Source organism: Carcharodon carcharias, chromosome 31 (assembly GCF_017639515.1).
Source record: "Carcharodon carcharias isolate sCarCar2 chromosome 31, sCarCar2.pri, whole genome shotgun sequence".
Lineage (NCBI taxonomy): Eukaryota > Metazoa > Chordata > Chondrichthyes > Lamniformes > Lamnidae > Carcharodon > Carcharodon carcharias.
In genome coordinates, this window is record NC_054497.1 from 29,051,760 (window position 1) to 29,077,930 (window position 26,171).

Consider the following 26,171-nt stretch of genomic DNA (forward strand, 5'->3'; position numbering starts at 1 on the left):
AGAGAGGCAGAGAGTGTTGAAGGCTAGTGGAGGTTAGAGATAGGGAGGGGCTACAACAATTGATGGGTAGTGATCACGAATGAATGTATGTTTGTACAACTCCACCCACCACACCAGTCAAGATCAGTTTGCTCTGGGACGTTTGGGAGCTGTACCTTTGGGACATCCTTCAACTGGACTGCGCTGGGACCAGTGTACTGGTGAATCATAAACTAGGGCTATAAATAGAGCTTTAAACTAAATAGTGAGGGGAGATTTGGAAAGGTAGAGAAAGGACAAAGGCGATTGTGCAGGGTAGTGATGCGGGAGTGACAGGAAGGGACAGTGTATAAATGAGCAAATAAGATCTAGATAGGGAAAATGGTAAAAAGACAGTTCATCTGAATGCACACAGCATTTCTAACAAGATGGATAAATTGATGGAACAAATAGAAATAAATGACCATATGATATGATAGCCATTCCGAAACATGTGACCATGGCTAGGACCTGAGATTTCAAGGGTATTTGGCATTTTGGAAGGAAAGAAAAGGAGATGGGCAGTCCTGTTAATAAAGGATGAGATCAGTACAGTAGTAAGAAATGATCTTGGTTCAGAGGATCAAAATGTAGGATCAGTTTGGGTGAATATAAGAAATAGCAAAGGCAAGAAATTACAGGGGAGAGTAGTTTATAGCAGCTCTGTAGGATGGAGTATAAATCAAGAAATAATAGGGGTTTGTAAGAAAGATACTGCAATGATGAGAGATTTTATTCTTCTTATCGATTGGACAAATCAAATTGGCAATAGTAGCCTGGAGGATGAGTGCATAGTGTATTTGGGACAGTTTCCCAAAACAAGAACCAACCAGGGCACAAGCTGTTTTAAACCTGGTAATGTGCAAAGTGACAGGATTAATTAATGACCTCCTGGTAAAGGATCCTTCAGATCAGAGTGATCAGAGTCCATGGTGTAGTGGTGTTGTCGCTGGACTAGTAATCCAGGGACCCAGGGTAAGAGCAGATGGTGGAATTTGAATTCAATAAAAATCTGGAATTAAAACTAGAATGACCATGGAACCATTGTCGATTATTGTAAAAACCCATCTGGTTCACTAATGTCCTTTAGGGAAGAAAACCTGTCCTTACCTGGTCTGGCCTACATGTGACTCCAGACCCACAGCGATGTGCCTGACTCTGGAATGCCGTCTGAAATGGCCTAGGAAGCCACTCAGTTGTAACAAGTCGCTACAAAGTCACAAAAAAAAGAATGAAACTGGGCGGACCACCTGGCATCGACCTAGGCACTGGAAATGACACCAGCAATCTCAGCCCTGTCGACCCTGCAAGGTCCTCTTTACTAACATCTGGGGACCTGACAGTTGTCCTCACGGAATCATGCCTGACAGATAATGTCCCAGACACCAACTTCACCAACCCTGGGCATGTCCTGTCCCATCAGAACAGGCCCAGCAGAGGTGGCGGCACAGTGGTATACAGTTGGGAGGGAGTTGCCCTGGGAATCCTCAACATTGACTCCAGACCCCATGAAGTCTCAGGGCATCACGTCAAACCTGGGCAAGGAAACCTCTTGCTGATTATCACGTACTGCCCTCCCTCAGCTGGTGAATCGCTGCTCCTCATGTTGAACGCCACTTGGAGGAAGCACTGAGGGTGGCAAGGGCGCAGAATGTACTCTGGGCAGAGGATTTCAGTGTCCATCACCAAGTGGCTCGGCAGCACCACTACTGACTCAGCTGGCTGAGTCCTAAAGGACATAGCTGCTAGACTGGGTCTGCGGCAGGTGATGAGGGAACCAACAAGAGGGAAAAACATACTTGACCTCATCCTCACCGACCTGCCTGCTGCAGATACATCTGTCCATGACAGTATCGGTAGGAGTGACCACCACACAGTCCTTGTGGCGATGAAGTCCCACCTTCACAATGAGGATACTCTCCATCATGCTGTGTGGCACTACCACCATGCTAAATGGGATAGATTTCAAACAGATCAAGCAACTCAAGACTGGGCATCCATGAGGCGCTGTGTGCCATCAGCAGCAGAATTATACTTGATCACAACCTGTAACCCCATGGCCTGACATATCCCCCACTCTACCACTGCCATCAAGCCAGGGGATCAACTCTGGTTCAATGAAGATTGCAAGAGGGCATGCCAGGAGCAGTACCAGGCATACATAAAACTGGAGTTGTCAACTTGGTGAAGCTGTCATGCAGGACTGCTTGCGTGCCAAATAGCATAAGCAGCAAGAGATAGACAAGGCCAAGTGATCCCATAACCAACGGGTCAGATTTAAGCTCTGCAGTCCTGCCACATCCAGTCATGAATGGTGATGGACAGTTAACTCATTGGAGACAGAGGCTCCACAAATTTCCCTAACCTCAATGATGGGGGAGCCCAGCACAAAAGATAGGGTTGAAGAATTTGCAACAGTCTTCAGCCAGAAGTGCCGAGTGGATGATCCATCTCGGCCTCTTCCAGAGGTCCACAGCATCATAGATGTCAGTCCTCAGCCAATTTGATTCACTCCATGTGATAGCAAGAAACGGCTGAAGGTGCAAAGGCTATGGCCCCTGACAATATTCCAGCAATAGTACTGAAGACTTGTGCTCCAGAACCTGCTGTGCTCCTAGCCAAGCTGTTCCAGTACAGCGACAACACTGGCATCTACCTGGTTATGTGGAAAATTGCCCAGGTATTTCCTGGTACATAAGCAGGACAAATTCAACCCGGCCAATTACAGCCATATCAGTCTACCCTCGATCATCAGTAAAGTAATGGAAGGTGTCATCAACTGTGCTATCAAGTGGCACTTGCTTAGCAATAACTTGCTCGTTTGACGCCCAGTTTGGGTTCTGCCAGGGCCACTTGGCTCCTGACCTTATTACAGCCTTGGTTCAAACATCGAGGCGAGGTGAGAGTGACTGTTCTTGATAGCAAGGCAATATTTGACTGAGTGTGGCATCAAGGAGCCCTTGCAAAACTGGAGTCAATGGGAATTGGGAAAAACTCTCCACTGGTTGGAGTCATACCTAGCACAAAGGAAAATGGTTGTGGTTTTTTGGAGGTCAGTCATCTCACCTCCAGGACATCACCGCAGGAATTCCTCAGGGTACTGTCCTCAGCCCAAACATCTTCAGCTGCTTCACCAATGACTTTCCTTCCAACATAAGGTCAGAAGTGGGGATGTTCACCATTTGTGACTCCTCAGTCACTGAAGCACTCCATGTCCAAATGCAGCAAGACCTGGCCAATATCCAGGCTTGGGCTGACAAGTGGCAAGTAACATTTGCACCACATGTGGCAGGCAACGACCATCTACAACAGGAGAGAATCCAACCATTGCATTTTGATGAGTATCATTATCATCACTGAATCCCCCACTATCAACATCCTGGAGATTACCATTGACCAGAAACTGAACTGGACTAGTCATATTAATGCTGTGGTGAGAAGAGCAGGTCAGAAGCTAGGAATCATGTGACAAGTAACTCATCTCATCTGATCCCCAAAGCCTGCCCACCATCTACAAGGCACAAGTCAGGAGTGTGATGGAATACCCCTGACTTGCCTGGATGAGTGCAGCTCCCACAACCTTTCAAGAAGCTTGACACCGTCCAGATAAAGCAGCCTGCTTGATTGGCATCACATCCAGAAATATTCATTCCCTCCACCACCAACACAGTAGCAATAGTGTGTCTACAAAATGCACTGTAGCAATTCACCAAGCCTCCTTCGACAGCACCTTCCAAACCCATGACCACTACCATCTAGAAGGACAAGGGCAGCAGATAGATGGGAACACCACCACCTAGAAATTCTCCTCCTAGTCATTCTCCATCCTGACTTGGAAATATATCGGCCGTTCCTTCACTGTCGCTGGATCAAAATCTTGGAACTCCCTTCCAAACAGCACTGGGTGTACCTACACCACACGGACTGCAGCGGTTCAAGGAGACAGCTCACCACCACTTTCTCAAGGGCAATTAGGGATGAGCAATAAATGCTGCCTAGCCACCGAAGCCCACATCCCATGAATGAATGAAAAAGAAAATTTCGCGTTCAGTTTAAGGGTGAGAAACATGGGTCTGATAATAGTATCCTAAACTTAGACAATTATAAAGTTATGAAGACAGAGTTGACTGAAGTGCAGTGGAAAATTGGTTTAAAAAGTAAAATGGTAGAGAAGCAATGACAGACGTTTAAGGAGATATTTCAAAACTCAACATTGTGAAAGAAAACCTGAGAAGGATGCACCATCCATGGCCTGCAAAGGAAATTAAGGGTGGTATCAAATTGAAAGAAAAGATGTACAAGGCTGCAGTGATTAGTGGTAGTTGGAAAAAAAATTGAAATCAACAAGGGATGACTTGGAAAGGGAAAATAGAGAGTATAAGAGAAATCTATCAAGAAATATAAAAACAATCAAAGCTTCTATAAGAATATAAAATGGAAGAGTAGCTAAATTGGGCATTGGCCCCTTAGAGAGTGAGACTGGGGAATTAATGGGAAACAAGGAAAAGACAAGACTTTGTACAAATATTCTGTATCTGTTTTCACAGTAGAATACACAAAGCATTCCAAGAACAGTAGAAAAGAAGGGGAAAAAAGGGAGGGAAGAACTTAAAAGCAATCATGATCACTGGAGAAAAAGTACAGGGAAAATTAATGGGGCTAAAGGCTGACGGGCCTCATGGACCTCATGACCTACATTCTCGGATCTTAAAATAAGTGGCTGCAGTGGTAGTGTAAGCATTGGTTGTAATCTTCCAAAATTCCCCAGATTCTGAAGAAACCCTGGTAGATTGGAAAATCGCAAATGTAACGCCTCAGTTCAAGAAAGGAGGGAGACAAAAGCAGGAAACTATAGGCCAGTTAGTCTAACATCTGCCATTGGGGAAAATGCTTGAATTTATTATTAATAAAGTGGTAGATATTTAGAAAATTATAGCAGTTAGGGCAGGTCAACATATTTTTGTGAAAGGGAAATTGTGTTTGACAAGTTTGTTAGAGTTCTTTGAGGATATGACAAGCAGGGGAACTTATGTAATATTTGGTTTTCGAAAAGACATTTGATAAAGTCTCACAAAAGGTTACTGCACAAGATAAGAGCTTATGCTTTTGGGGGTGATAGTATGGAAACTGAGTCAGGGTAAATGGGTAATTTTCAGGTTGACTAACTAACAAGTGGAGTGCTGCAGGGATAAGTGCTGACCTCAGTTATTTATGATCTATATTAATGACTTGAATGAAGGCGCTGACTATATTGTAGCCAAATTTGTTGCTGACATGAAGATGGGTTTAAAAAAATCAAGTGAGGAGGATACAAAGTGTGTGCGGAGGGCTATAGATAGGTTAGTGAGTGGGCAAAACTTGGCAGATGGAGTGTAATGTGGGAAAATGTGAACTTGCCTACTTTGGCAGAGAATAGCAGAAGGATCTGTGTCCTTGTCCAGGAATCACAAAGAGTCAGCATGCAGGTACAGTAAGCAAAGAGGAAGGCAAATGGAACGTTGGCCTTTATTGCAAGGGGGATGTAGTATAAAAGTAGCAAAATCTTGCTACACTTTATATGGCATTGGTGAGACTGTGCCAAGACCCCCGTGTACAGTTTTTGCCTCCTTAAGGAAGGATATCTTTGCATTGGAAGCATCCAGAGAAGGTTCACAGGGCTGATTCCTGGGATGAAGGGGTTGTCTTTATGAGGAAAGGTTGAGCAGGTTGGGCCTATACTCATTGGAGTTTAGAAGAATGAGAGATGCCCTTATTGAAACATAAGATTCTGAGAGGGCTTGATAGGGTAGATACTGAGAGGATGTTTCCTCTTGTGGATGAATCTCGAACAAGGGGACACGGTTTTAAATAAAGAGTCTCCCATTTATGATGGAGGTAAGGAGGAATTTCTTCTCTCAGAAGGTTGTTAATTTTTGGAAGTCTCTTCCCTGGAGAACAGTGGAGGCTGGGGCATTGAATATATCCAAGGCTGAGTTAAACAGATTCTTGACTGATGAGAGTCAAAGGGTATAGAAGACAGCCTGGAAATTGGAGTGAAGGCCATAATTAGATCAGCCATAATCTTACGAAATGGCAGAGCTGGCTCGAAGGGCCAAATGGCTTACTCCTAATTTGTATGTTTGCACGGAGCATGAACACTGGCACAGACTAGTTGGGCTGAAAGGCCTGCTTCTGTGCTGTAAATTATTTGCACGCAATTCTCATGTGCAAGTGCAGTGTGCCTTCAAGAGAACTACAGATAGTCATTAGCAAAATTGCATCACCCCTACCCCACCCCCTTCCCTCCTGCGTAAATTTCAGTGTGTTCGGTAAATGAAAAGTTAATGATATGAACTCTCGAGTCCAATTTGGCAAGTTCTTTTTTTTTGATCCACCACCTCAAATCCTCTGTGAGGAGGATTACATTTCAAGTAGGAGTATTAACTTGTTTCTGTTTTGTGCAAGAGAGTACTTCAGGTCTTGTTATGGTACACGAAAGAGGTACTTGCTTCACTTGCCCCTCCTGTAGGTTGACCAATTGTCTAACAGGTTAAACTTGTTCAGGGAAAGTTGCTGGTCACTTGGAAACAAAACCTGGAATGTTTTTGAGGGGCAGGAGTTTGCACATTGCTGCAAACACTCACCATGGATCAGGTTCTATTTCCTAACCTTCAGCAATGCCTTGTCCCATTTAGTCAGTATGCATAGGAAATAGTTCGTTGGTAGTTTGCTTTAACTGGGTTGGGCCTAGGGACTCACTGATGCATTAAAGCTGGAATAGGCAATCAATCAAGTGAAATCTTCAGTACAAAACCCAGTGATCGGTAGGTGAATATGTCTTGAAATCAGTCGCATGTTACAACAAGTGAATGAAGGAAACTGATCTCTTGTGAGTTGCAAACGTCTTGTATTCAGCAAAGATTTGAGCGTGTTCTTTCATGTTATATTTCTGTCTGAAATGTGTCATCTGGATCCATTTTGCTTCAGGAAAGATTGATGTACCTGAACAACTTGAAGTGTATTACACATCACAGCCTCCCAGTTCTGCTTCTGATCATGATCTATCTCTGTGCAAAACGCAACAGGACATCAGTGCTTGTGCCTGGACTGTGACTCAGAGTTCAAAGTATCTCTTAATGACATTTCTGATTTTTGGACTAAACTAAATACCATTATCAACTTATGTTTGCACCTCTGTCAGGTCCCAGTGTGCTGGGAGCCACCACCTCACCCCCTCTCTCTTTTGGGGAATGGGGCAAAGCCACAGGTCTCTACTTGATGCTGCTCCACAGTGAAACTCAACACAAGCATGTGTTTTAAAAATAAACTCATTTGTGATCTTCACCACTTTTTAGAGGAATTTTAAGGATGTTACTAAGCTCGTTAAATGATCGTGAACTGACTGCATTGAGCAACAATTTAAACATTGACTTTATACATAACCTAGATGTGTAGCTGTAGGCTTCCTCTTGGCTAAGTGCAAGGATCTCAGATCAAATGAGTTGATGCAGCTTTATTCCAGCTCTTTACAAGGGAGAACCACCATTTCCTTGTGACCAGAAGAATGGTAGCAATGGAAAATGGTGGCGTTTAGCGTTTAGCTTGGTGCAATGTGAAATGCTTTGAATATGGGGCTTTTCTTAATTTATTTGTTTTTAGGATGTGGGTGTCGTTGGCTAGACTAGCATTTTTGCCTATCCCCAATCGCCCTTGAGAAGGTGGTGGTGAGCTGCTACCTTGAACTGTTGCTGCCCATGTAGGTACACCCACAGTGCTGTTAGGGAGGGAGTTCCAGGATTTTGATTCCATGACAGTGAAGGAACGACAATATACTTCCAAGTCAGGATGGTGAGTAGCTTGAAAGGGAGCTTGCAGGTGATGCTGTTCCCATGTATCTGCTGCCCTTGCCCCTCTAGATGGCAGTGGCCCTGGGTTTGGGAGGCACTGTGGCAGGAGCCTTGGTGAGTTGCTGCGTGCATCTTGTGGGTTTGACTTTCAGTACATTGTGGAGTTTTACTTGGAGCTGGTGTACTTTGTGCCCTCCGACACGGTGTGGCTGGCCAGTTCCCCGGGCAGCAGCAGGCGCATGGCGGTCTGGATCTCCTGGGAGCTGATGGTGCTGTGCTTGTTGCAATGGGCCAGATGGGAAGCCTTGCCCACGATGCGCTTGAAAATATCGTTGACAAACGAGTTCATGATGCTCATGGCCTTGGCGGAGATGCTGGTGTCAGGGTGAACCTGCCTCATCACTTTGTTGACATGGATGGATTAACTCTCTTTCCTGGATCTTTTCCTCTTCTTGCCGCCTTTTGGTGGGGCCCTCTTCTGGGCTTTCTTAGCGTCCTTCTTGGAAATTGGGGCTTTCTTCTCGTCCGCCATGGTTACAGTAATGGTGCACACTGCTGCCGTTGTGGGCTGGAGGTGGGGGAAGTGAATGTTTAAGGTGGTGGGTGAGGTACCAATCAAGCAGGCTGCTTTGTCTTGGATGGTGTCAAGCTTCTTGAGTGTTGTTGGGGCTGCACTCATCCAGGCAACTGGAGAGTATTCCATCACACTCCTGACTTGTGCCTTGTAGATGGTGGGCAGGTTGTGGGGAGTCGGGAGGTGAGTTACTCACTACAGAATTCCTAGCATCTGTCTTGTTTATATGGCTAGCCCAGTTCAGTTTCTGGTCAATGGTAATCCCCAGGATGTTGATAGTGGGGGATTCAGTGATGGTAATTCCATTGATGTCGAGGGGTGATTGTTCTCGGTTCTCTCTTGCTTGAGATAGTCATTGCCTGACACTTGGTGCAAATGTTACTTGCCACTTAGCCCATGGCTGAATGGTGTCCAGGTCTTGCTGCATGTGAACACAGACTGCTTTAGTAACTGAGTCGTCGCGACTGGTGCAGAACATTGTACAATCATCAATGAACATCCCTGTTTCTGATCTTATGATGGAAAGAAAGTTATTGATGAAGCAGCTGAAGATGGCTGGGCCTAGGACACTACCCTGAGGAATCATGCACTGACGTCCTGGGACTGAGATGATTGACCTCCGACAACCACAACCATAACCATCTTCCTTCGTGCTAGGTAGTTTCCCACTGATTCCTATTGACTCCAGTTTTGCTAGGGCTCCTTGATGCCACACTGAAACGCTGCTTTGATTTGGGGCAGTCACACTCGCTTACCCTCTCTTGTCCATATTTGAACCAAGGTTTAATGAGGCCAGGAGCTGAGTGGCCTTGGCAGAACCTAAACTAAGCATTGATGAGCAGGGTATTGCTAAGTGCCTCTTGATAGCACTGTTGGCAACAATTTCCATCACTTTACTGATGATCTAGAATAGAATGATGGGGCAGTAATTGGCCAGGTTGGATTTGCCCTGCTTTTTGTGTATGGGACGTACCTATACAATTTTCCACATTGCCAGGTAGATGCCATTGTTGTAGCTGTACTGGAACAGCTTGACTAGGGCCACGGCTAGTTCTGGAGCACAAGTCTTCGTACTATTGCCGGAATATTGTCAGGACCCATAGGCTTTGCAGTATCCGGTGTCTTCAGCCGTTTCTTGATATCACGTGAAGTGAATCAAATTGGCTGAAGACTGGGAAGAGGCCGGGATGGATTATCCACTCAGCATTTCTGGCTGAAGATTGTAGCAAATGCTTTAGCCTTGTCCTTTGCACTGACATGCTGGGCTCTTCCATCATTGAGGTTGGAGATATTTGTGGAGCCCCCCCCCCCACCCCTCCTCTGCCTGTTGTTTAATTGTCCACCAAATTCATGACTGGATGTGACAGGACTGGAGAGCTTAGATATGATCTGTTGGTTGTGGACTTGCTTAGCTCTGTCTATCACTTGCTGTTTCCGCTGTTTGGCACACAAGTATTCCTGTGTTAAGCTTCACCAGGTTGACACCTCCAGTTTTAGGTATACCTGGTGCTGCACCTGGCATGCCTTTCTACCTTCATTTAATTAGGGTTGATCCCCTGGCCTGATGGTAATGGTAGAGTGGAGGAGATGATGAGCCATGAGGTTATAGATTGTGGTTTTATATGCTGATAGTCCACAATGCCCCATGGAGGCCCAGTTTTGAGCTGCTAGATTTGTTTGACATCTATCCCATTTAGCATTGTCCAGGCACAGTGGATGGTAAATGCTGAGCTGCTCAAATCCCAGAGGGAAACTTGAAACAACTGCCCCAACTACTTTACAATTTGTATTTATTTTGAGATGCGTGCCTTGAATTCAGTGGTAATAAGACCACTGAGTCTTATGGGTTTCTTACAAAACTAAATTGAACCTTTATTAATAAAAAAATAATTTTAAGCAAATACATAGGTTTACAAATTACTACTATGATAACTCCTAGCTCCCCTTGTTAATCTAAGTCCCAGTTACAGCTCTGTTAAGGCACCAGTAAAACACAGATTTTAAAAGACCCAGGCAAAGTAACATAATACGCTGACCAGTTGAGTTCAAAGTGAGTTTTTTTCACTTCAAATCATGTAGACAGCAAATTGAGGCTTAGAGGCTGGAGGTATTTCACACTTGTTAGACCTTAGAATGCCTTCTCTTACACATAACCTCATCTCCTTTATATAGGTTTCACCCTTTTTAGTGTAAATCCCATTGTCCCAATATGTCTTTTCAACTCTACTTTTCTAATAATAAGAATGAATTATAATAAGTATCAATTTTATCAGTAATCTTTGGGAAAAATAAACACACTGTTTGGCTTCTTCTGGCTAAGTTAACATTTCACCACCTCTTGAAATTCAAATTACTCTGGTTTATCTAAAAATGCAAATTTTCCCTTTTCATCTCACATTCTAAAATTTCAGTCATGTTTACCCATTTAACATTTCAAACCTAGCTTCTCATCTGATACAACAAAGCCTTCAGACCAGTTGTCTTTAATTCAATTAAGACACACGCGCACACACACACTATTCCTACCTTACAATAAATTCCAATAATATTAAGAAAATTATATTTTCCTGACAAGCATGGTGGTAGTGCCACACATCACGATGGAGGGTGTCTCCACAAGGGCTAGTGCAGTGGTCACATCTGCCAATACTGTCATGGCCAGTTGCATTTGTGACGGGCAAATTGGCGAGGATGAGGTCAAATAGTTTCTTAACTTATTGGTTCCCTCGCCACCTGCTGCACACCCAGTCTAACAGCTATGTCCTTTAGGACTTGGCCAGCTACTACTACTTCTACTCAATGCATTGGTATTACCAAGCCAATCTTGGAGCCATTACTGATGCCATGAGGCTTCATGGGGTCTGGAGTCAATGTTGAGAACTCACAGGGAAGCTCCCTCTGTATCCTGCACACCATTGTGCTGCCAAATCTGGCGGATGGTGATGGCGGTGTCTGGGACATTACCTGTAAGGTATGATTCCGTGAGTATGACTCTGTCAGGCTGTTGCTTGACTAGTCTGTGGGACACCTCTCCAATTTTGACACAAGCCCCCAGATGTTATTAAGGAAGACTTTGTGGGGTCAACAGGGCTGGATTTGCAGTTGTCGTTTCTGCTGCCTGGGTTGATGCCGGGTGGTCCATCCGGTTCATTCCTCCTAGGTTTTGTAGCAGCTTGATACAACTGAAAGGCCTGCAGAGGGCATTTAAGAGTCAATCACATTTCTGTGGCCCTGGGGGTAAGGATGGCAGATTTCCTTCCCTAAAGTGCATTAGTGAGCCAGGTGGGTTTTTACAACAATCGATGATTGATCACTATTACTGAGACTAGCTTTGTTTTGAATTCCAGATTTATTAATTAAATTTAAATTCTGTGTTTGTGTGCTGCTGTGGTGGGATTAGAATCTGTGACCCTGGAGCATTAGCCAAGGCCTTTGGATTACTAGCACAGTGACATTACCACGATGCCACTGTCTTCCAACTGAGGGAATCTTGTTGGGCTAGATTAGAGAGACCTCACTCTATGTCTTACCTGACCTGGGAACTGTTTATGCTGTTATTAGTTAACAAAAATGCAAGGAATATTGATTCTTGTAATATTCCTCACTTTGGAAGAAAACATTTAAACAAGAGTTTGGGTTGGTTGGCAGCCTTGAACTCCAAACATTTTCTATGGAAGTGAGCCAGAGGCCCAGGAAGGAAATGTGAAGTGTTTGGGTACACTTGATAGATTGTATGTGGAAGAACATGAGCACAGGAATTTCATTGTTTGGTACTCGGTGCATTTCAACTTATGGGTGTACGGGCAGGAAATGTGCATAAAGACACCCAAGGACATTTAATACAAATGCTAGGGGTGAGGGGAGGGGCGAGAGGAAGTCGGCGATGCAGAATAAAAACCCAATTTACCATGACGCATTGTAACTGAGTTGAAGTTTATTGATTGGAGTGTTCTGGCACTTCCCCACTCCCATTGTGAGAACTTAATTTGAATTGCAAGCTTGGCTGCTGTCTAAAGTGGGGCTGTTGCCAGCTGGTGAGTTTCCACAGGTTCTCTGCCAGATTCGCTGGGGAGTTCAGAGTTTGGGGGGTTTGGGAAACAGAATAAGCCTTGAAAGGAGAAGCCAGAGGCAGGGGGGCGGTGGTGGTAAAAAAATAACCACAAGTTTAATTGACTACAACTTAAAAAACAAAATGGTTCAGTGCTGGATGTTTATGCCCGCAGTGTTAACAGGGCTTTAAAGGTTGGTTAATAAAGCTGGCAGGACACCCAAAGCTCCACTTCAAAGATGCTTGCGGGCATGACATGAAGGCATGATGACATGGATTCGCGTAGCTGGGAAAGACAGGCCAGCGATGGAGGAAAATGTTCACATCACCTGTGGGCCCGAGTTCATCATCATGACAATTGGTGGCTTGGTAACAGGCGCCAACACCAAAAACAGCAATCCACAGAAACTCCTGCTAACCACTTCACATACACCACTTGTGGCAGAACCTGCCTCTCTCGGATTGGTCTTCTCAGCCATCAACAAAAGTGCACCATATGAAGCATTCCCCAGTGCATTTTATTTGCTGCATGCCCCTTATCTTACGCAAATGGGATATATTTATGGGCCTGGCATCTACAATAGGAAATGGCAGGACAAGTTCAGCTGAAAATGCTTTGGAAAACTGAGATCTGCGCTTCTGTAATGTGCATGGAGTTTGGGGATTGAAGACCACTGCCTCTCCGCTGACTTGCCAAACGGACCCACTGCAGAGCTGGAGCACGAGTCAGTGATAGAGTGGGCCCTGTTTCGGGGAGCGGAAAGAAGGATACACAACACAAAAATTTTTGGAGCTGTCCCAGTGCACTTTGCATGCTTGCACATGATATGCTTATATTTATGATATAAACACAAGTGCAGCTCACCAGTTGCCACGGCAGTACTGGTGGCAGATTTGGAGAGTGAGTATAAGCTAGAGTCTTGGCTGCTGCTGGCAGTAATTGAGCTGGATGGTATTAATTCTGCAAAGCCACTGATTGACCTGCATGTAACAGGCACTGCAAGCACGAAAAAGTTCCTGGAATTGAGGGTAACTTCCGTTTTTCATTTGAACGTGGTGATTGATCATGAACTTTAACTCACTATCAAGTTTATTGTATACCGCAATGAGGGTGCACTGTTTTCTTGCTGTTATGCTGGGTGCTTGTCAAGTTGATATGGTCTAGGACCAAGTACTCTAAATTATGACAGTGTTGTAATTTTTTAAAAAACTGGAGGTATTATATATTTTTCTGTCAACACTTACCATTGTAAATTGCAAAGCCAACATTTCCCGATTTATTTCTCCTGTGTCACTATGTAGTTGCAAACTCTAGCCACCAGCTGGCTATGAACAGATTACCTGCGTAACCTAAGTAGTTCAGCGATGAGAAGATGATGATCAGACTGTAGATATATCCAGACACCAGACCCCGTATCTGGGAAGCTCGGGACCGGATGCATACTGGATATGGGAAGTTTCCCTGTTTTGGGTCCTGGGATGGGGGAACAGGATGATTTAAAGTTGGTCTAATTTCTCCACTGAGCTGGAACCAACTGGGATGGGAAAAGGAAGAGATGAAGGTGGCTGCTGCCATTAATCCCAGACCCAATGAGCAGGGGATCAGCATGCCAAGACCCAGATAAGACTGACAGCAATGCCTGATGGGGTTTGTATTTCCAGAGCCGGACCTGGGTTTTGGGTCCTTCTGGATTTTGGAATGCTGCATAAGGGCTCTGTACCTATAGTGCAATCTCTGGGTGCTGGTACTTATCCAAACTCTAAGACAGAGTGTTTCTTATGATCTGCCTCCTGTGATTGTGTTACAACCCAGAACGTACTGTACTGTCGATATCCAGACCTCTTTTGGCTTTGTTCTTAGTGACAGGCAGGCAGCAAGAACACTCAAATTTGACACAGTTAATCTTAGCCCTAGGCCTAGATTGTAGAAGTTCCAAAAGCAGGGCTGGAGCTCCTGTTACTCTTGTTGGAAGTTATTTCCTCCCTGGATTTGGTGTGGTTCTTGTATAACTAATTAGTCACTTTTTTGGTTTATCACTGCTCCATCTCTCCCGTGATGAAGTTCTGCTTCAAAATGAGATTAAAAACTTGTCTTGCTTGGGCTTGCTCTCCAGACACTCCCTGAACAGGCAAGACTTTCTCCTGTCCTCAATCATTGCTTTATGCTCACCTCCTGTTAGCCTGTAAACCACCACCCCCCCGCCCCACTCACCAATCCCCTCAGTTTGCTGGTGATGATCTAGCTTCTCGCATGTGACCAAATGTCACTTATCCTGACCTCCCTCTTTTTATTGTCTGTTGCAGTGTGGTGTTTGCTTCCCTGTTCTCATAGCTGTTTTAGCTAAGGAAGGGCAGCACTGGGACCATATTGAATCAGTTGAGAACAGGGAGGTTATGGCTTGGACCTCACCTAGCTAGGAGAATGTAGGGAACCTGGTGTTGGAAATGAGCAAGCATGAGCGCCATGGGCCAGGAGAGCACAAGCTGGACCGGCTGGGAAAGTGTGGCAGGATCTGGGGTTGTGAGCTGGCCTTGCACTGAAGCTGTGAAGTGGATCTGGGGGCTGAGAACATGCTGAGTGCTGTAGGGATAGGAAGTGGCTTGGATGGTAGTGTGTGGCACCTAAGGGACTAGGGTGGAGATATTGGTGGGTGCTGAGATACTGACCAAGATAGCAGCCAACATACAAAAAATCTTTGGTTCTAGACAATAGTGGATTAACTGTCATATGCTTTATACGGACTAGTCAAATGACCAGAAACACACGATTGAATTTTTACTGCCGAGCAAAATGGGAGCTTTGCGGGTTTTAAAATTTTGAGTGGTTCTACAGTGGGTGTTGTTGAGTCTGCTGCACGAAACAGCTTAAAGGCAGGTTGTGTTAATAATTGAGGAGCTACCATTTGTTTGTTTTTAATGTGGAGAATTCTGTTTGAAGTGTGAAGTCCGCTTTCAAGTTCACTCGGGCTAGCCCCTGAACTTGTGCTATTTGGTAAGGGCGGGGGGGTGACTTGGCATGACAGCTTTCTGGTTCACTAGGGGAAAGGCGATCTGTAAATACAGATAATCAAATCAGAATAAGCTTGGTCACACCAGGAGTGGAATCCATGCTGTGAGCCAGTTGCATTGACTTTTGTGTCCAAGTGCAACAACACAGTAATGCCACAAGTGTTGCAGTGCAGCTCATTCGGGGCTCTGGGTGTGTTTACTTTTCATTTGTTCGTGGGGTGTAGCAACACCGACATATATTGCCTTGCCAAGGTGGTCGCCTTGAGTACAAGTGAATAGCTTAATGGGCCATTTCAGCCAACAGTCAATTACATCGCCCTGAGGGCCTGAAATCACATTGGCCAGCCTGGGTAAGGGCGGAAGATATTATTCCCTGAAGGACATTAGTGAACCAGATGAGTTTTTACGACGATCCAGTAGTAAGGCAGTCACCATTATCCTTACTGGCTTTTTATTCCAGATTTCTCGAATTAACTGAATTTAAATTCCCTAGCTGCCGGGGTGGGATTTGAACTTGTGCCTCCAGATCATTAGCCCACGCAGCTCTGGATTACTCACCCAGCTGCACGACTGTGATGGTCCCTGTGATGGTTAGAACCATAGTTTGTCTCAGTGCCCTGTTGAGGTACATATGGAGTGATTTGAATGTTGAGTAACTTGGAGCAGCTGTGGAATTGTAGCGGGCTAGCTAAGGCTTGCAAGCCCCCATTTCTAATAATCTCAAAGCCAAGCATGGTTTTACAGTTGGCATTGTTGCTGTCCAGTTGGCTATGTGCCTCATCTTACTGACAAGCCAAAAATGTCTATTACCAGTAGATGCTTTGGGTAAATAATTTAAAGGGGTCCTTGCATTCCAGGTCAGTGACCTCCAGCATCTGTTAGTGGTTACATCATTGCAATAACTGATGGTTGTGTACAGTGTGTCCCCTGCAGCTAGTTGACTCAGAGCAAAACCCTCTTTGTGATGTGTACCTGGGCCACTTAGGAGAGACAAAGATTTCACAGATGGCAAAACAGCACCAAGATCTGTTTGGTGTGCCCCAGGAGTTGAGGCTGCAGCATTCCTGCAGGTTCATTGTACTCAACTGTGTTTAATGCTAAGGTGGTGCATTGCTTGGGCAAACTTCACAACCCAGAACCAAACTTCAATCTGTGCAAGGTATAGTCCACACTTTGATCCTCTGTTTAAAAGCCTCTGTTGAGTAGACTTTAGTCAATAAGTGATTTAGTATTAAAAACAAAAAACTGCGGATGCTGGAAATCCAAAACAAAAACAGAAACTGAAATACCTGGAAAAACTCAGCAGGTCTGGCAGCATCAAGGTCATGAGGACTCGAAACGTCAACTGTACTCTTCTCCGCCGATGCTGCCAGACCTGCTGAGTTTTTCCAGGTATTTCTGTTTCTGTTTTTGTTGTGTAAGTGATTTAGTAGCCTTCAGTGTGTTTTTGCTTGCCAGGAAGAAAGGAGTCTTTTATGAGATTGCACAAGTCCAAAGATTAGTTTCTCTTATTTGAAGAGGAGTTAGGGCCCAGTTATTCCGATCTTGGAAATTTAACAGTAATTTAGCAATCTGTTTTATTTCGTCGTCTCCAGCCAAGAGAAAATGGGTTTCTTGGCATAAGTTTCCTTGCCCAAATCATGCTGGGATTATATGGCACTGTTTATTTTGATTTAAAGTTCTGAACTGTTTTGCTTTGTTTGGGAAGTTTGTGTGTGCAGCTGATGTGCTGATGCAGTGACTTACTCTGCCGCTTAGCCAGCTTTAAACAAAATGTTATGCTTCCTGTTGTCGAGCTTGCAATCCGCATTCTTCCTCTTTCTATATTTGTGACCCATGCTCTGTTCATGAGAGTCACTTTACAGCGTGGAATGGTGGCGCATTAGGACTGCAGTTTCTAGAGTTGCTCGTGTTGGACCAGGGGTTCATGGTGAACCACTTGGATCTGCTGTCAGAGAAACCGCAAGTGGGGGTGGTTCATCAGTGTAGGAGAACATCGGCAAAGGTTTGGCTTGTAGCCTCAAGGTGCAATTGCTGGTGTGTGTCTGATTTTACTTACATGTAATTCTTTGGTTTTACTCTGCTGTTTCACTAAATGTGGCAGCCCTAGGGCTAAAGTGGTTACCAAAACAGGGCCAGTTCAGATCCTAGTAGTCATTGACATTTCTCATTGCTTTCATTTGCTAAGAGAGCTTCTAAACCAAGGTTTTTTTCCTCCCAAGTCTTCTGTCCAGTTGTTTGTTGCAAGCATATGACTTTGAATGTTCTGCCTGTAACCATTGTGTATTTAAAATGAAAAATGCCTCCATCCAAATGTTTATCAAGCTCATGTTAAAATGGAGCCTTCTCCTGTGCAGTCAACATTCCTTTAGCGTCTGCTGTGCGAGAAAGTCATTCTGTGCCTGAAAAACACTAATGTGAGAGTCCAGTGGTGATGAAGATCTCACTCAGCCTGACTACATTTGAATCCCTTTTTTAATTAAAGAAACAAAGCTGTCTGTGGACGCTATCAGGACACTATTGGTAACTGAAGTGGAGAGATAGTAGGCCAGAGATGTATGACAGAACTGAGAGCAGGTGAAGTACATGGGGCTTGGCAGGATTGCAGAGGTAGGGTAGAGGCTACTTATGGTGAGGTTTTAGAAGTTGATATGCTGGGAGCAGGAGAGCCAATGGAAGCTCGCAAAGTGGGATTGGATTTGGAGACATTAATTTTATTCCCTCCAGAACTCTTGTAGACTTCTGCTCCATCTGCACAAGATGGGGTTATGACATATGAAGGCACTTTATACTCCAGTTTACAACATACATCCTAGGTCTTGAGGGCATAATCTAGGCTGCTCAACTGAATCTCCTGGGTGTCTCTTAGCTTTCATACTTGGCTGTTTCAACACCATTTAGGGAATATGCGTATTGCTCAATTTTTTTCTTCCTATGTGCCTTACTTGACAGTTCTTTGGATTACGTTTCATCTGCTGTTTTTGCCCTTGTATATCCCTTCTGTAGCTTGAATTGTCTCATTCAATTATAATTGTCCTTACCAGTTTGATTATTTCCTGAAAATTTGCCAACTTGCCTTGAGTTTCTGAATCTATATCCCAAGAGCACCCTGCTTAGTCCTTTCCCCAATTTAACATTGCTCCTTTACCAGGCCTCCATTGTTTTCTAAACTGCTGCCAGCTTTTTATCCATTCCCAAGATGCACCCTGGCACTCAGCAGCTTTCATCTTTTGTAGTCTTTATGTGGAACCTTGTCGAAATGTCCTTTTGGTAGTCCAGGTGCATTTTATGGGGATTTCAACCACCTACTTGAGTTGTAATTTCCAAAGAAGTCAAGGTAATTGGCCAGGCAGGATCTTCCTCATACTGACTGTTGTTCACTAGATTAATATGATACAGGCCATCCTCGAATGTTTACTTTAGACAGTCAATTCCATTACATTATATAGATCTGAATATTATGAATGGTATTGTCGACTATTTTGCTTCCTTTTTGGACATGGATACTAAATTAGCCTGTGGTTCCATGGTTCTCCTATATTAATGGTCAGTGTCTCTAATCTCTTCCCTAGCCTCTCTTGAATAAATAGTATCTGTCCTGGGGATTGATTCCTTTTGAGCACTTCAGCCTGCCTTGCACTTCCAGCTCAGTTTTAACAGTCATTAATTATGCCGAAGTTGTTTATGGGTGAGGAGGACCTATTATTTTATTTCTTCCAAGCATATCGGAAAAAATAATCATCCACAATTTCCAGCTTGTTTTTGCCTTCTGTTCCACTTACATCTTTGGCATTTGTCTTTTTGATTGTTCTATTGCTTCTGCTTACTGCTGGGTTTTGCCCCCCCCCACCCCCGCCTTTGTTTTATTTCTCTTTGTTCCTTTGAACATCCTATGTGTTTCTGCATTTTCCTCATTTATCACAGTGCTTGCAAGATTTATCGTGGGGTCATTTCTCCACTTAGTGTCTCACATATTTAGGCTGAGGTCACTAATACCTGGAATATATTTATTTTATGTGACAAATGTTATGCCTTTGGAGATGTTCCACTTATTCAATGACACTTCAGTCGAGGATAACTCCCCTCAGTCTATTTGTGTTAGCTCTTCCCTCAATTTCAGTGGTCTTAAATATAGTTCTTGAAGTTATGTTTCTGAATCTTAAGACATGTTAAACGTAATCTGTCACTGCTTCCTAACGGGACCTCAACTTCCATCCCTTGCACAGTATTTGGGTCATTTAGAAAGACCAGGTCAGGATGGGCATCACCTCCTCTGGCTTTCCCAACACAGATATGAAGTGGTCATGCTATATTTATGCTTGACTTTAAAACACTTCAGTTTTCCCATTTCTATTTAGTTAACTGAAATAATTTTGCTTTCCTGCTCTTGAACACCCTTCCTTTCTGTTCAGAAATTTCCAACCCATGTTGCAAAGCTCCTTCAATTGTGTGCGTTTTTGTTTTTAATAATCTGTGGAACCTTACTGACTGTTCTGAAGTAACTTTCCAGTTTTTTTTATTCTTGGTTAGCCAGTGACAAGGAACTTTCCGTTGGTCAGGATATTGTACTGTAAGGTGGCACACCGATTCCTTCTTGATGGATAGCAAATCTTGGGAATCATGGGCCTGGAGACACACCTGGCTTATTGTAGAGGTTTATTATTCAGCTGGTTTATCCAGTTCTTTGAAAGTGAATGGCCTTTTAAAAAATTTCCATTAGCATGTGGACATAATGTTAAGGTGGTGTTTCCCCTGGGGGATTTCTTTGAGAATTAAAGGAGCTTTTTTGTAGCTGCATTTTGCAATAAGCAGAACTGAAGCTGCCTAGTGTGTAAAAGCAGCAATACATTTCTGCCTTATAACTACATCTTTCATTTGTCTTCCCCAACTCACTTCTATTTAAAGAGCTCCTTGAGCAGAAGCGGAGGTCCAGAGAAGGAAATAGTGCACCATACAGACTGACTGCTCTCACCTATCATCTTCCTGCACCAGGTGTACTTCACCTATTACCCCTGTGCTCACGGCCAACATTAGCTGCTGGTACAGCAATGCCTTAATTTTTTTTTTCCCCTTTAAGTTCTTACCCTTGTTTCCCTTGTATAAAAAAGCCTACAAAATTCAGAAGGAATACGATAGGCTAAATATTGAGGTGATGTTTCCAGTGCCAGAGGGGGACTAAAACCAGGAACTTGCCAGTAAATCCAATCGGGAATTCAGGAGAACTTTACCTAGAGTAGTTAGAATGTGAAACTCGATACCACAAGGATGAGTTGAGCCAAGTAGTGTAGATACATTTAAGGGGAAGCTAGCTAAACACGAATAAAGGAGCGAGCAGATGGATATACTGATGGGGTGAAATGCAGGGCTAGGAGAAAGCTTGGTGGAGCATGAACACTGGCAGGGATCAGTTGGGATAAATAGCCAGGTCCTTTAAGAAAAGAGTTGACGTTTCGAGTCCTCATGACCCTTCGACAGAACTAAGTAGAAATACTACTTACGAAGAAATACTTACTAAGTAGAAATTCTGTTTCTACTTAGTTCTGTCGAAGGGTCATGAGGACTCGAAACGTCAACTCTTTTCTTCTCCGCCGATGCTGCCAGACCTGCTGAGTTTTTCCAGGTAATTCTGTTTTTGTTTTGGATTTCCAGCATCCGCAGTTTTTTGTTTTTATAGCCAGGTTCTTTGCACATTCTGTTGCACTTTCAATTCTCTCATGGCATTGCTCCTCCCTATATCTGTAATTTCTTCCAGCCCTGCAACCCTCCAAGATCTCTGCATTCTTCCAATTTTGGCCTCTTATGCATTGCCAGTTTTAATTGCTCCACTGTTGACAGCTGTACCTTCAGTTGTCTAGGCCCTGAGCTCTGGAGTTCCCTCCCTGAACCCCGCCACCTCTCTTTCCTTCTTTAGGTTACTTCCTAAAATCCACCTCTTTGACCAAGATTTTGTTCATCTGCCCTAATATCAGTATCAAATTATGTTTGATAAAGCTGTGAAGCACCTTGGGATACTTTGCTATGTTAAAAGTGCTATATAAATACAGTTAGAGAAACCGAGTTAATGTTGACTGGAAAGAGTTATATTGGACCCGAAATGTTAATTCTGTTTCTCTCTCCACAGTTGCTGCCAGAGCAGCTGAGTTTTTCCAGAACTTTGTTTTTATTTCAGATTTCCAGCATACAAAGTATTTTGCTTTTATATAAATGCTGTTGCTGCTCACTCTGCCATTTACAATTTTGCATTTTACAATTCATATCAATGACTTGAATGAAGGGACCAAAGGTGTGGTTGCTAAATTTGTTGATGACACAAAGGCAAATACATTGTGAAGAGGACATGAGACTACAAAGGGATATAGGTAGGTTAAGTGAATGGGGCAAAGACCTGGCAAATGGAGCATAATGTGGGAAAATGTGAAATTGTCCATTTTGGCAGGAAGAATAAAAAAGCAGGCATGTTTTCTAAATGGTGAGAGATTGCAGAGCTCTGAGATGCAGCGGGACCTGAGTGTCCTAGTGCATGAATCGCAAAAGGTTAGTATGCAGGCACAGCAAGTAATTAGGAAAGCTAGTAGAATGTTATTATTTATTGTAAGGGGAATTGAATACAGAATCACAATGTTATGGCGCAGAAGGAGGAGGCCATTTGGCCCATTGTGTCTGCGTCAGCTCTCCAAATGAGCTTTATGATTTAATGCCATTCTCCTGCCTTTTCCACATACCCTTGCACATTGTTTCCATTCAAATAATCATCTAAAGTCCCCTTGAATGCCTAGATTGAACCTGCCTTCATCGCACTTCCAGGCAGTGCATTCCAGACTCGACCCACTTGCTGTGTGAAAATGTTTTTTCTCACATCACATTTGCTTCTTTGGAAAATCACTTAAAATTTATGCCCTCTTGTTCTCGATCCTTTTACGAGCGGGAACAGTTTCTCCCTATCTACTCTATCTAGCCCCCTCACAATTTTGAACACCTCTATCAAATCTCCTCTTAGCTTTCTCCTCTCCAAGGAGAACAGTCCCAATTCCTCCAATCTGCCTTCATAACTGAAATTCCTCATCCCTGGAACCATTCTTGTTATCTCTTGCACTCTCCAATGCGTTCACATCCTTCCTATAATGTGGCACCCAGAACTCTGCACAATGCTCTAGCTGAGATCTCGCTTGTGTCTTATATAAGATCAGCATAATCCCCCTACTCTGTACTCTGTGCCTCTGTTAATAAAGCCCAGGATTCTGTGTGCTTTATTAACTGCTCTCTCCCCCGTCCTTCATGATCAATGCACACATGCACCCATGTCTCTCTGTCCCTGCACTCCCTTAAGAATTGTTCCCTTATTTTATATTGTCTCCCATGTTTTTCCTGACAAAATGCATCACCTCATACTTCTCTGCATTGAACTTCATCTGCCACCTATCTGCCCACTCCAATAACTTGCCTATGTCCTTTTGAAGTTCTACACTGTCCACCTCACAGTTTACAATGCTTCTAAGTTTCGTATCATTGCGAACTTTGAAATTGTCCCCTGCACAGCAAAATCTAGATCAGTAATATATATCAGGAATAGCAAGGGTCCTGATACCGACACCTGGGGAATACCATTACACACCTTCCTCTAGCCCGAAAAATATCCTTTGACCATTACCCCCTGTTTCCTATTACTCAGCCAATTTTGTATCCATGTTGCTACTGTCCCTTTTATTCCATGAGCTCCAACTTTTCTCACAAGCCTGTTGTGCAGTACACTATTGAATGCCTTTTGAAAGTCCATATGCACCCATCAACAGCATTACCCTCATCAACCCTCTCTCTTGCCTCTTCAGAAAACTCCAAGTTAGTTAAACACGATTTCCTCTTTAGAAATCCATGTTGGCTCTTCCTAATCAATCCACATTTTTCCATGTGACTACTAATTCTATTGAGAATAATTGTCTCAAGCTTCCCCACCAGTGAAGTCAAACTGTCTGGTCTGTAATTGCTGGGTTTACCTTTACAACCTTTTTTGAACAAGGGCGGAAGGTTTGCAATTCTCCAGTCCTCTGGCACCTCCCCTGAGTCTAGGGAAGACTAGAAGATTATGGCCAGTGCCCCTGCAGTATCCACTCTCTTCCTTCAATATCCTTGGCATAAAAGTAGGGAGGCTATGCTTCAGTTATATGGGGCGTTGGTGAGACCACATCTAGAGTATTGTGTACAGTATTGGTTTCCTTATTTAAGGAAGGATGTAAATTCATTAGAAGCAGCTCAGAGAAGATTTACTAGAATAATACCTGGAATGGGCGGGTTGTCTTATGAGGAAAGGTTGCATAGGCTAGGCTTGTATAGTTTAGAAAAGTAAAAGGTGACTTGATTGAAACACACAAGACCCTGAGGGGTCTTGACAGGGTGGATATGGTAAAGATGTTTCCTCTTATGGCAGAATCTAGAACTCAGGGTCACAGTTTAAAAATAAAGTGTTGCCCATTTAAGACAAATTAGAAATTTTTTGAGGGTCTTTGAGTGTTTAGAACATCCTCAAAAGATGGTGGAAGCAGAGTATTTGAATATTTTTAAGGCAGAGAGCATAACATAAGAAATAGGAACATGAGTAGACCATTCGGCCCCTCAAGCCTGCTCCTCCATTCAATAAGATCATAGCTGATCATCTTGTGTTTCGATTTCCACATCGCCATCTGACCCTGATAGCCTTTGATTCCCTTGCCTAACAAGAATCTATCTACCTCCGCCTTAAAAATATTCAATGACCCCACCTCCACCGCCTCCTGAGGCAGAGAGTTCCAAAGTTGCACAACCCTCTGAGAGAACAAAATTCTCCTCATCTCTGTCCCTAAAAGAGAGACCCCTAATTTTAAAACAGTGCCCCCTTGTGGGACTCACCCACAAGAGGAAACATCCTTTTGATGTCCACCTTGTCAAGGCCATTCAGGGTATTGTATACTTCAATCAAATCGCCCCTCACTCTTCTAAACTCCAGTGGAAACAAGCCCAGTTTGTCCAACCTTTTCTGTAAGACAATCCACTCATTCCAGGTATCAATCTAGTAAACCTCCTCTGAGCCACCTCCAATGTATTTACAGCCTTCCTTAAATAAGGAGACCAAAACCGCACACAGTATTCGAGGTGTGTTCTCACCAATACCCTGTATAACTGAAGCATAAAACCCTTACTTTTATGTTCAATCCCTCTCGTAATAAAGGATAGTGTTCCATTCGCCTAAATTATTTACAATTTTATGCAATTCTCCTAGAAGTGTGTGTGCACCCCATCTAGAAACTCTGCCTTATTGGGGTTCGCCCCGAGACCCATGAAACACACACTGATCCGACTCCTGGCTGGCCAGAAGAAAATCTGCTCTGACCAAATAACCGCAGCACAATTAGCTTTAAAATGAGCTTGATAAGCGTGATGTGGATTGTTCTGCAAGTCATGGATTGGTACCTTCCATTTTATGAGACCTCTTTGCCCCTTGCCCCAGGGTGGAGCACGGTGACTCATTACTCCTGCTGAATGCTGCTCTTTGTCCCTGGCCTTTGCTTTTCCGGAGCAGAGTGGTGTAGTATGAGAGTCTGGGAAATGGCCATTCTCAGTTGGTGATATCTCTTCTGGAGTAAAGCGTGATTTTTCCAGCAAGAATTTCAAACTTGTTTTGATTTGTATCTATCTGTGTCCCTTATGCATTTGTACTTAGAAAATAACTGTTCACTCTGTAGGACCTGTGCACTTTTTTGTGCAGGGTATTGTGTCCATTTTCTATCTGCATTCATGACAGCTCATCAATGATATTGCACAGAAACGTAATCATTTTTCAAAGCTTTTGAAAGTCAATTGCAGCCTATCCATTTCTCTATCTTCCTTTTTAAAATGTTTCTAGGGGCTGGAATGTGTGCAATTTCTAAAAAAATATTTTCCCCTCTCTCTTTGTTTCAGGTTAATATTCGAGCCAAAGTGGATTTGCCGAGCGAAGTTGGCCTTCCCCTCGCCGTCTCTGGGAGTGGCTCAGACGGTGGTGGGGTTGGCGATGGTGAAGATGATGGCTCGGCTCCGAGTCCACAGAGTGAAGCGGTCACCAATGAATTGCAGGAGCTCACGCTGCAGTCCAACAATGGCGCTTCTCCATTGAACAGGAGGAAAAATGGTGAGTGCCTCTCCAGGTGTATGAGGTGCTATAGTGCCTTGTGTATTGGCTGTTTGTGATCTTGTCCTTAACCAATGTCCTAGCGAGTTCTTTCCATTGAAAAACAAAATCTGGAGCTGGTGAAAACAGGATCAAACTCAGTTGTGATGTATTTTGTGACCGAATAGCTTGCCTATGTTGCTGTGTGGAATGAAGAATGGCCTTTTGGGTACAATGTCCGTAGGGATGCCAGTATCATAGAACTGTAATCCTGTAGGACTTTATGCCATTTGGACAGATCAAAGCATACATTAGCTCATTGTGTAGCAATCATGCCTGTGAATCGGATGGTTGTGCTGCCAAGCCCCACTCCAGACACTTGAGTACATAATGGAGGTTGAAGGCTGACACTCCAATGTTGTACTGTGGGAGTTTTGCACTGCTGGAGGTGCCACCTTTTGGATGAAACATTAAACCGAGATCCCTTCTGCCCTTGGGTTGATGTTTTAAAAAAAAAGTTCTACTTCACCATTTTGAAGTGGAGCATGGGGGAGTTCTTCCCATAGGACTGGCTGATAT

At 43.8% G+C, this 26,171-nt stretch overlaps 1 protein-coding gene across 6 annotated transcripts in view; it reads left to right on the plus strand.

The window, feature by feature from the left end:
• Nucleotides 1-26,171, plus strand: part of LOC121271830 (myocardin-related transcription factor A-like) — a 227,890-nt gene that overhangs the window by 46,546 nt on the left and 155,173 nt on the right. For all 6 annotated transcript variants that reach the window (XM_041178134.1, XM_041178135.1, XM_041178130.1 and 3 more), the window contains exon 3: nucleotides 25,406-25,613. Coding sequence is in view for 4 of the 6 variants with exons in the window: in XM_041178130.1 (XP_041034064.1) it covers nucleotides 25,406-25,613 (208 nt within the window). In the remaining 2 variants the exon portion in view is untranslated. The remainder of the gene's footprint in view (nucleotides 1-25,405; nucleotides 25,614-26,171) is intronic.